Here is a 12,017-nt window from a genome sequence, read left to right as displayed (position 1 = left end):
ACACATAGTATGACTGATAATTCCACCGGCTCTGATGACCAAAGCGAAAGACAGAAGACTGAACACACACTCACAGTTCCTCTTCTACATTCAAGAGGATAAAACTAAACGGGTGTTTCCATCTACCATTGCAGTGTGCAGACAAAACCCAATATGCCAACATGAGAGCCCAAACACTAGCCTGGTCTCAACTCTGCAATACCAGATCTGGGACCAGGCTACCTAAAATGCAGCTTGAGGAGAGGTGGAACTGAGTGGAGAGGAGATAGTGTAGTGTGTAATGAGTAATAAACAGTGTACTGACTGGCCTGTGTTTCTTCTGCAGGCTGTTCTTGTTCTTCTTCTTGCCGTTGGTCTGAGGAGCCAGGCGTGGGTTGTTGTTCTCCTGGTCAGAATGCTGGTGATGGTTGCTATGGTTGTTGTGGTGGTTGTTAAGGTGGTTGTTGTGGGCTTTGCGGGAGTCCAGGCTGAATCCGTTAGGGATCCTGGGGGGCTTCTTCTTGTGTAGGGGGGGGCCTGCCTGGTTCTCCTCATGGTTCTCCTGGTTCTCCCTGCACTCCTGGGGCTTCATGGTCAGGGCCTTCTGGAGAGGAAGAGGGGAGAGGTGAGAGGTCAATTTTAGAATAAGGCTGTAATGTAACAAAATGTGTAAAAAGTAAAGGGGTCTGAATACTTTCCGAAGGCACTGTATATTCTGTAAAGAAAGAGGAGAGAAGAGGGGAGGTAAACACTCCATTACACTGAAACAAAGTAATTCAGGGTCAAGTCTTTCAAGCGACAGAGAGCGGAGAATAGACCGATAGCTGTGTCTTTATTTGACAATTTGAAAAATACAACTCCAGCCACAAAAGTACAGTGCAGGGGAGAAATGACAACTATACTGAAACAAATAAAGTATTTATTATTATCTTGTCGCTGGAGCGTACCAAAAGCAATTACATTCATTTAAATACATAATCCTGACAAAATAAGCCTCCTACACCTGATAAAGAGAGCTCATTACGATGATCATGAAAGCTAGGCTTAAAAATAGATAACAAATTCACATTTACAAATGCCAGTTAGGAAGTAGCTATTGTATCTGTGTTCTCCAGTGAGCCGTACTAAGAGAGACTGTTCTTCTCCCCTACAGAGGCCCACTGTGGGTCGTTAAGCACTAACGACGCATTACACTTAAACATATTGTCACAGGAGAGTCTCATAGGCTAAGGATAGGAAAGCACCACGTTGCCTGTCTGTGATTAACCACATATCTATTAGAGCACGGCTGAGGATTTGGACACTCACACACACAGCAAATTGGCCAGTGTTACCTAGTGGTTATTTTTCAGTGTAACATTTCTAGTGCTGATTCAGGAGCAAAATTACATCTGTAAGTGTTAAATTAACACTTATTGGTGTAAAATAACCCCAATGCTGGTGTTAATAACCACGATTGAACCAAAACCACGCCCATTATTATCATATTTCCCAGCATGCTCTATTGCAGGTTGCTTTTTATAATTGTTTGTTTCAATATCTATGTTTTTACATTGATTGATTAATTAATCTTATACTACTCCAATATAAATAACATACATTTTTCTAAACTAATCCAATCTGTTACTTGGACTTATTGCACCCGTTACTGAAAAGGTTATTCCAGTCTAGATGCTTTAGATAGTCTCATATCTTAGGCTTCCCAACCCTGTCGGTCATTCTGAATTCAGGTTGCGGGTGAATAAAACTCCAAATGTTAGATATCCCCACTCTGGCTGTATTCCATTAGGAATTACACATTACTTTGCAAGCCAGCATAATGTGACTTGCAGGCCTAATGTGGCCTGTAAAACATGAGTTATAGGCCACTGTATTAAGGTAAAATTGTGTTGTCTTAAATAATTCAGTTCAGAGGAGGGGGTAAAGTCAGTTCAGAGCAGGGGCGTAAAGTCAGTTCAGAGGAGGGGGTAAAGTCAGTTCAGAGCAGGGGGGTAAGGTCATTTCAGAGCAGGGAGTAAAGTCAGTTCAGAGCAGGGGGGTAAAGTCAGTTCAGGGTAGGGGGTAAAGTCAGTTCAGAGGAGGGGGGTAAAGTCAGTTCAGGGTAGGGGGTAAAGTCAGTTCAGAGGAGGGGGTAAAGTCAGTTCAGAGCAGGGGGGTAAGGTCAGTTCAGAGCAGGGGGGTAAAGTCAGTTCAGAGGAGGGGGGTAAAGTCAGTTCAGAGGAGGGGGGTAAAGTCAGTTCAGAGGAGGGGGGTAAAGTCAGTTCAGAGGAGGGGGGTAAAGTCAGTTCAGAGGAGGGGGTAAAGTCAGTTCAGATGAGGGGGTAAAGATATCAGAAACGAATATAACAACTAATCTGCCACATAGAGGCTGTGTAGTGTACTGTACTGGAGCCATCCAAGCTAAACCTATGGAACAAATCAATTATATTATCTGTAAGGGGACTCATTTTGTTCCAGGCTTGTAGTAGCAGCAGGAGGAGCCACTACATCCAGTCGTAGAGCCAATAGACAGACATTATAAACTGTCAACTCAAGTGACAGAGTTCCAGAATGGGTAGGTTGATGAGGATAATGGGTTTGGTGGGAGTGTTGGCTCTGATTCACTGAACCATTACCTTTACAACAAAGCCTAATTTTCCTCACAGAAAAACAAACAAATGCTGCATGCATCAACTAATTGTGTTCTCCTTTGTCTTGCACTCTCATCCAACACAAATAATGCAACAAGGCATGCATTGTCATTGTTAGTGTGATGTGTGGTTCTATGCCTCTTAAGAATCTGTTGTAATTTTAAAGACTCTCCGTTGTGCGTGTTCTTTTAAAGATGGAATCCGCAGCTTACCGAGTGGCGCAGCGATCCAAGGCACTCCATCGCAGTGCTAGAGGCATCACTACAGACCCGACTTTGATCCAAGGCCCTGTCGCAGCCGGCCGCGACCGGGGGACCCATGAGGCGGCACACAATTGGCTCAGCGTAGTCCGGGTTAGGGGAGGGTTTGGCCGGCCGGGATGTCCTTGTCCCATCGCGCTCTAGCGACTCCTTGTGCCGGACGGGCACAGTGCACACTGACTTTGGTCGGCAGCTGTACGGTGTTTTCTCCGACACATTGGTGCGGCTGGCTTCTGGGTTAAGCGAGCAGTTTATCAAGAAGCAGTGCGGCTTGGCAGGGTCGTGTTTCGGAGGATGCATGGCTCTTGACCTTCGCCTCTCCCGAGTCCGTACGGAAGTTGCAGCGATGGGAAAAGACTGTAACTACCAATTGGATATCACAAAATTGGGAATTCGCTGTAAGGGAAACAGTGCCACTGTCCGCTCCACAACCATTGTCATTATTTTGTTGATGAAGCGGAGCTGAGGAGGTGAGGAGCACTGCCCAACGCAGGACATATTCTGCTGTTCTCTCATGCATGCAATGTCAGAGGGGGAAAAGCTGTGTTTGGTGTCTGCGGTAACTTCTTTGTTGTTGTGAAATCTTAAACGAGCGTGGCAGTTTCACCATTAAGGTTTCCAGCTTTAACAATGGCAGGACAAATTCCAGGATCCAGATCATACGCCAGGTTTAAGAACATATCATATGATGTCTAAAATACAGCACAAATCAGTTTTCATGCTCAATAGACTTCACAATGTGTTTCACTCCTGTGAAGGGCTGAGATATATGTGAAATAGAAAATACTATACATTGCCAGTTGAGGATTGGAAATGTTTGGGAGAAAAATGAAAAGCAAATGGTTACCTAGCCTAATGCTTGAGTCTGGAATAAAACAGTATTAGGAGGGAAAACACTTCTTCTACAAACTAGCTGTTAACTTCAAACAAATTCTGTTGAACAAGTCACCCAGTATAAAATTGTGAATGTGGATTTGTAGTGCTTATTCCTCCTGCTATAAAATAGGACAATTGCTGATAGTAAAGACAGAATGATAAACTTCCAGTCACCTTTAAACTTGTGTTAACTTCAGTATCTCCATATAAATCACACATTTTGCCCTGACCCTCTCTCCACTCCTCAACACAGGGATGCAACAACTTAAAAACATATCTCTCTCTTTGGAACAAAACCAAGCACGTGTTTGATTATATCTGTTCTGTTCTTCTGATTGCGACTCCCCTTGGAAAACCATCAAACAGAATCAGAGGTTTCAGAAGGCTCAACTTGACAGAACACAATGAAGTAGTTAAACCCGCCAGGAAGAAAAGGCAGTGTGTCTGGGACCAAGCTATAGTATAAGTGTGCTGCGTGTTCATTAGTGAGCGTGTGTGAGTGTGTGTGTATGTATGATCACCGAGACACAGTGGAGGCCTGCTTAACTAATCAAACTCCACTCAGATCTGTGCTGGGAGCAGGTCCAGATATCATTGCACCATACACCAATCCACCACACTAAACACAGAGAAGCTGTCCAGATAACACTGAACCATACAGCATCCACCACGTGAAACACAGAGAAGCTGTCCAGATATCACTGAACCATACAGCATCCACCACGCTAAACACAGAGAAGCTGTCCAGATATCACTGAACCATACAGCATCCACAACGTGAAACACAGAGAAGCTGTCCATATATCACTGAACCATACAGCATCCACCACGCTAAACACAGAGAAGCTGTCCAGATATCACTGAACCATACAGCATCCACCATGCTAAACACAGAGAAGCTGTCCAGATATCACTGAACCATACAGCATCCACCACGCTAAACACAGAGAAGCTGTCCAGATATCACTGAACCATACAGCATCCACCACGCTAAACACAGAGAAGCTGTCCAGATATCACTGAACCATACAGCATCCACCACGCTAAACACAGAGAAGCTGTCCAGATATCACTGAACCATACAGCATCCACCACGCTAAACACAGAGAAGCTGTCCAGATATCACTGAACCATACAGCATCCACCACGCTAAACACAGAGAAGCTGTCCAGATATCACTGAACCATACAGCATCCACCACGCTAAATACAGAGAAGCTGTCCAGATATCACTGAACCATACAGCATCCACCACACTAAACACAGAGAAGCTGTCCAGATATCACTGAACCATACAGCATCCACCACGTGAAACACAGAGAAGCTGTCCAGATATCACTGAACCATACAGCATCCACCACGCTAAACACAGAGAAGCTGTCCAGATATCACTGAACCATACAGCATCCACCACGTGAAACACAGAGAAGCTGTCCAGATATCACTGAACCATACAGCATCCACCACGCTAAACAACAGTGAGTGTGAGTGATCCTAGAAATAGAATGAATTCATATTGGAAAATGATGCAGCACATGACAAAAGCAGAAGATGACTACTGTATAAGAATTTATGTTAATTAGGCTTAAAAAGTAGAATCCCTTATGAGCAATGCTACTTGCAATGCATTATTCTTTTGAGTTCAATTAATTTGGATTGTTCAACATATTGTTATTCACCCTTCATGGAAAGGCCTTGACGAAATCAGCAGATGTGTCTATAATAACAGTACTATGAATAAAAGTCAACCAAATACATCAGCTATTTCACCTCACAGTATCCATCTCTCTGTTGCCTAGAGAGTGAGAGAGGGTAAAGCAACTTTCCATCCCTGCCGTGGTGAATCAGGAGGAGAAGAAAGTAAGTGGACACTTCATGGCTATGCTCTGCCTTTACCAGCTGCATGACTCAAATACACTGAACAAAAATATAAACACAACATGTAAAGTGTTGGTCCCATGTTTCATGAGCAGAAATAAAAATTCCCAGAAATGTTCCATACGCACAAAAAGATTATTTCTCAGAAATGTTGTACACAAATTTGTTTACATCCCTATTAGTAAACATAATCCATCCACCTGACAGGTGTGGCATACTAAGAAGCTTATTAAACAGCATGATCATTACACAGGTGCACCTTGTGCTGGGGACAATAAAATGCCACAAAAAAATATGCAGCTTTATTACACAACACAATTTTACAGATGTCTCAAGTTTTAAGGAAGCGTGCAATTGGCATGCTGACTACAGAATGTCCACCAGAGCTGTTGCCAGAGAATTTAATGTTAATTTCTCTACCATAAGCCGCCTCCAACGTCGTTTTAGAGAATTTGGCAGTACGTCCAACCGGCCTCACAACTGCAGACCACATGTAACCACTCCAGCCCAGGACCTCCACATCCGGCTTCTTCACCTGCAGGATCGCTGATGAAACTGTGTTTGCCAAACCGGAGAATTTCTGCACAAACTGTCAGAAACCATCTCAGGGAAGCTCATCTGTGTCCTCGTCGTCCTCACCAGGGTCTTGACCTGACTGTAGTTCGGCGTCGTAACCGACTTCAGTGGGCAAATGTTCACCTTCGATGGCCACTGGCATGTTGGAAAAGTGTGCTCTTCACGGATTAATCCTTGTTTCAACTGTACCGGGCAGATGGCCGATAGCGTGTATGGCATTGTGTGGGTGAGCGGTTTGTGAACAGAGTCCCCATGGTGGCGATCCTGAGGCCCATTGTCATGCTATTCATCCGCCGCCATTACCTCATGCTTCAGCATGATAATGCACAGCACCAAGTCGCAAAGATCTGTACAGAATTCCCGGAAGCTGAAAATGTCCCAGTTCTTCCATGGCCTGCATACTCATCAGACATGTCACCCATTAAGCATGTTTGGAATGCTCTGGATCGACCTGTACGACAGCGTGTTCCAGTTCCCGCCAATATCCATCAACTTCCCACAGCCATTGAAGAGGAGTGGGACAATATTCCACAGTCCACAATCAACAGCCTGATCAACTCTATGTGAAGGAGATGTGTCGTGCTGCATGAAGCAAATGGTGGTCACATGAGATACTAACTGGTTTTCTGATCCAATCCCCTACCTTTTTTTTAGGTATCTGTAACCAACAGTCTTGTGAAATCCATAGTTTAGGGCCTTATTAATTTATTTCATTTGACTGATTTCCTTTTATGAACTGTAACTCAGTAAAATCTTTGAAATTGTTGCATGTTGCGTTTATATTTTAGTTCAATGTGTATTTACCAGTCAAGGCTGCTAGAAGACATTGAAAGCTGCTCTTCTATGGCCTATGTTACGCAAGGAATTCAATGGCCTAAAGTAAGCAATACTACTACTGCTGTTCAACAATGTGTCTGGAGGCAAGCAGACTAACAGCTCTGCTCTGTCTAATGTATGAGTGGTATAGCAGCGAGGGCATCACAGAGGCAGAAATAAAAGGGGGTGATCATTTCTACAAAGAACACATCATTGGCAGTTTGAAAAGCTTGGGAGAATGCTGAATAACCATGGCTCATGATTCATACCCAGGGACACGAGACAAACTGCAATGAAGCTGCCGCTCACAGATGTATGTGGATAGAGAGAGGGAGAGAGCGAGATCAGAGAAGATCAACCGCGACCAGCTCTAAGTATCTCATAATGTTCTAATAGCTTTGAAACCATTCTGAAACCATTCTGTTGCTCAGGGCTCTAGGGTAGAAAGAACCGCTGGCAATTCCACTGTCTCACATTCAAATCAAATTAGGGCGGTGCAGTTGCCGTACCAGGCTGTGACACAGCCCGACAGGATGCTCTCAATTGTGCATCTGTAAAAGTTTGTCGGGGTTTTGGGTGACAAGCCAAATTTCTTCAGTCTCCTGAGGTTGAAGAGGCGCTGTTGCGCCTTCTTCACCACACTGCCTGTGTGAGTGGACCATTTCAGTTTGTCTGTGATGTGTACGCCATTGTAAAGGTCTCTTTGGTATCAGCAGTGGCTCAAAACAAACCCCCTCTTCCTCTCTGCTAGCGAATGCTTTAAAGTGCAGATAAGACAACGTCTCGAGTGTATACAAAGGCAAGGGTGTCTGAAGCCTCTACAGCCACTGAGGCGAGGTGAGCAGTGAATTACTCCCCAACAGACAACACCATCTACAATGTGTTTATACGCACGCCTTTGTCTCTGTCTCCTGTGTTGATATGATAACACATCCAGACCAATATTGGGCCTAGCAGCAGACTTCCAAAAATCCATAGCCAGCACACACAGATAGATACTGTAAATATACATCCGCACAGGTGCACGGACACACGCACCAAACGCACACCAGTCTGGACAATCTGCTGGCATGTGCCTCATACAACAGAGACAAACCATTTTTTTTATCTCTCCCTCTCTCTCTCTGTTCAGACAAACAGCACAACAAAAATGTTAAATAAACTTGACAAGAGGATATCTGCTGATCTGATTTCCTGATTGTGTTGGTTGTTCAACAACAGCAGACCCTTGGTAAGTTCATTTCACACACAGGACCCTAACAGGCTGGGGACTGGAGATGGGGAGCCTCGATCTGAAAGAAGAACAGAAGAAGAAGAGATTCCATTTGTATCACTCTTGTATTATTCCTTCACTCTGCTTGGTCCCGAGGGCAGCACAACCAGTCCCCCTCTCTAAAAGTACAGCAGCACAGCGCTGTGTCATGGCTGGCTCTGCTCAACAGATCATATCAAAGACAAGAATCACAGCGCCTGCTGTCTGCTGCATCAGAGACTCAGGGAGAGGCTCAGGAGAATCATCATAACATGCACTGCTTAGCAATATGATGACGCCCTCTGGCAATATAATGTAACAGACAAGGAAGATGTCTAACTGGAACAATTCCCATTCAGCTATAAAACTACCCTTCTAGCTCAATGCAAAACCAACAGATCCAGATCTATGTGTGTAACGTATTAGGTTAGGCATTAGAACTACGTATAGTACAGTAACCACACACAGTGCTGAGAAACATTACCAAGCCCTGACAGCACAGCACCCTAATGAGTGGCAAACATATTCAGCATCAGTCATACAAGCACACAACATTTACCCTCATTAAATACACATGAGGAGTGGAGCACTGAGTGTGTGTGTGTCACATTGAACAGATAGAGCCTGTCAGGCTGGTTATTCTGATGGTAATGATCATGTATTGGCTTCTAAAAGGCAATGCGGTGGTATTCATTAAGAAGGCTGCATTTACACAAGCAGCCCAATTCTGATCTTTTTTTCCCCACTAATTGGATTTTTTTTATTTATTTCACCTTTATTTAACCAGGTAGGCAAGTTGAGAACAAATTCTCATTTACAATTGCGACCTGGCCAAGATAAAGCAAAGCAGTTTGACACATACAACAACACAGAGTTACACATGGAGTAAAACAAACATACAGTCAATAATATAGTAGAAAAATAAGTCTATATACAAAGTGAGCAAATGAGGTGAAATAAGGGAGGTAAAGGCAAAAAAAGGCCATGGTGGCGAAGTAAATACAATATAGCAAGTAAAACACAGGAATAGTAGATTTGCAGTGGAAGAAAGTGCAAAGTAGAAATATAAATAATGGGGTGCAAAGGAGCAAAATAAATAAATACAGTAGGGGAAGAGGTAGTTGTTTGGGCTAAATTATAGATGGGCTATGTACAGGTGCAGTAATCTGTGAGCTGCTCTGACAGCTGGTGCTTAAAGCTAGTGAGGGAGATAAGTGTTTCCAGTTTCAGAGATTTTTGTAGTTCGTTCCAGTCATTGGCAGCAGAGAACTGGAAGGAGAGGTGGCCGAAGGAGGAATTGGCTTTGGGGGTGACCAGAGAGATATAGCTGCTGGAGCGCGTGCTACAGGTGGGTGCTGCTATGGTGACCAGTGAGCTGAGATAAGGGAGAACTTTACCTAGCAGGGTCTTGTAGATGACCTGGAGCCAGTGGGTTTGGCGACGAGTATGAAGCGAGGGCCAGCCAACGAGAGCGTACAGGTCACAGTGGTGGGTAGTATATGGGGCTTTGGTGACAAAACAGAGGGCACTGTGATAGACTGCATCCCATTTATTGAGTAGGGTATTGGAGGCTATTTTGTAAATGACATCGCCGAAGTTGAGGATCGGTAGGATGGTCAGTTTTACAAGGGTATGTTTGGCAGCATGAGTGAAAGATGCTTTGTTGCGAAATAGGAAGCCAATTCTAGATTTAACTTTGGATTGGAGATGTTTGATGTGAGTCTGGAAGGAGACTTTACAGTCTAACCAGACACCTAGGTATTTGTAGTTGTCCACATATTCTAAGTCAGGTGCAGGCAGCGATCGGTTGAAGAGCATGCATTTAGTTTTACTTATATTTAAGAGTCTTCTGACCAATCAAATAAGATATTTTTCAGAGCTGATTGGTCAAAAGATCAATTAGTGAAAAAAAATATCTGAATTGGGCTGCCTGTGTGAACAACCCATGTAGAGTAGATTGTAAAGATCATAAATAGTAAATAGTCAGAAAGACAATCATCTTGTACTGAAATCTATCAAATCGTGGCAGACATAGTAGAGTGGATTTTCTTTTTGAAGCCCTAACCCTCTTCAGATGAACTAATTCCTCCTTATTTGATGACAGACACGAAAGGAAATTAAGCGTTTGCTTGAACAGGCAGAGAGAAAGAGATTGGACATTCATACATATCTATTCAATGCAGTGGATCACATTATTACTCATTTGGACCTATTCATTTACTACTATTAGATGATCATTTAGGGGTGGAAACTATGCAAAACAAACAAACCCTTGGCAAGAACACATAATAAGACGTACGCTATAACTGTAGTCTATAACTGTAGGCTATAACTGGCAGCAGCATAATCAGACATTATACATATTTTAGATATTCACTGCCTTACATGATATAGTCATTTAGCCGAGCAGACCATGAACATATTGCTGTATCTCAAAACATTCCAAATGCACAAAGAAAGAGAACGGGAAGGAGGAGGAGGAGGAGAGGGATTATTGGGAGAATGTCAATACAGACAATGAATAATGGGGAAAGAGAAGAGAGAGAGAGAGACTCAGATGAGGTGAGGTTTCAGAGTAAAGCTGAGAGTTTCTCTCTTTCTGCTCATTCCTCTCCCCTTCTCTTCTCTCTCAACCATCTCCTCCATTATCCGGACCACTATAGGGAGATACTAGGGAGAAGGTAGTAATCCTGTATACATACTGTATAGGCCACTGCTGTTCTGTACTGTAACTGTTACCATTCATTTCTGTGCTCAATAACTCACACACTCCTCTCCTCATGATTTAAGTGTGTATCCTTTAGTGCTCTAAAACATACGTCGTTTGCGCACTGCGGTGATGCCGGAACAACAATGGTAGTACAACAACAGCTCTCTCCTGGGATCTCGAGAGGTAATGCTTGATTTAACGTGACCTTTTTTTGTGATTCACAGCAGAAAATGCTTCCTGTGAGAGGACAGAGGGAGTAGAGGGGGAATAGCGAAAAGCTGAGTTTTTAGGGCTGATGACAGCTGAGTTTCTCTCTCCTCTCCAGTAAAACCAAACTGCTGTCTGTCAGGCTAGGGAAGCAGCAGATGATCTAGTGACAGTGACAAACTGACACGCTGCCTTTGATTTGCACATGCACAGTTTGGCACGAGACGACCGTTAGACCCGATGATGTGTTTCTACGCATGAGCTTAGCTAGCCAACAACGCAATTACATCGCCTACAAACGCTATCGGGGATTTCTATTGGAGAAGCAGTCTGACAATGGTCATACTGTACTGTCTTTGCTAGAATCAAGCTTATATGTCTTGAGATAAACTAACTAGCCAGGGAATGCAGGCTAGATACTTTGTCCGCACCTAGAAGTGTATGTGGGAGAAAACTTGGGAGACCTTTCAACGTGAGATGTAGGCCTGGAAATAGGTGGGTGCTTACAATAACTAAGTACATGGTTGAACTCAGTGTGTCCTCCATAATACCCATCCCTCCTTCCCTCTCGTGACGTGGGGTTTCTAATGGGATAGCATGGCTTCAGCGAAACAGGCAAGGTTGCTTAGCAACTGGGTACAGCAAGCACATCATTAGACTGCACTGATGCTCACTCAAACCTCCATAACCTGTCTCACTCAACCCTCCATAACCTGTCTCACTCATCTCTCCATAACCTGTCTCACTCAAACCTCTATAACCCGTCTCACTCAAACCTCTTTAACCTGTCTCACTCAACCCTCCATGACCTGTCTCACTCATCTCTCCATAACC

General features: G+C 43.8%; 1 protein-coding gene across 11 annotated transcripts in view; it reads right to left on the bottom strand.

Moving 5' to 3' along the window:
* The window catches only part of LOC115154336 (autism susceptibility gene 2 protein), a 477,023-nt gene that overhangs the window by 377,197 nt on the left and 87,809 nt on the right, over window positions 1-12,017 (bottom strand). For 9 of the 11 annotated variants that reach the window (XM_029700467.1, XM_029700475.1, XM_029700471.1 and 6 more), the window contains one exon: window positions 305-583. In XM_029700467.1, coding sequence (XP_029556327.1) covers window positions 305-583 — 279 coding nt within the window. The remainder of the gene's footprint in view (window positions 1-304; window positions 584-12,017) is intronic. The other 2 variants (XM_029700466.1, XM_029700470.1) reach the window with 1 other exon arrangement.

This window comes from Salmo trutta, chromosome 19 (assembly GCF_901001165.1).
Source record: "Salmo trutta chromosome 19, fSalTru1.1, whole genome shotgun sequence".
Taxonomy (NCBI): domain Eukaryota; kingdom Metazoa; phylum Chordata; class Actinopteri; order Salmoniformes; family Salmonidae; genus Salmo; species Salmo trutta.
This window is presented reverse-complemented; position numbering and strand designations above follow the sequence as displayed.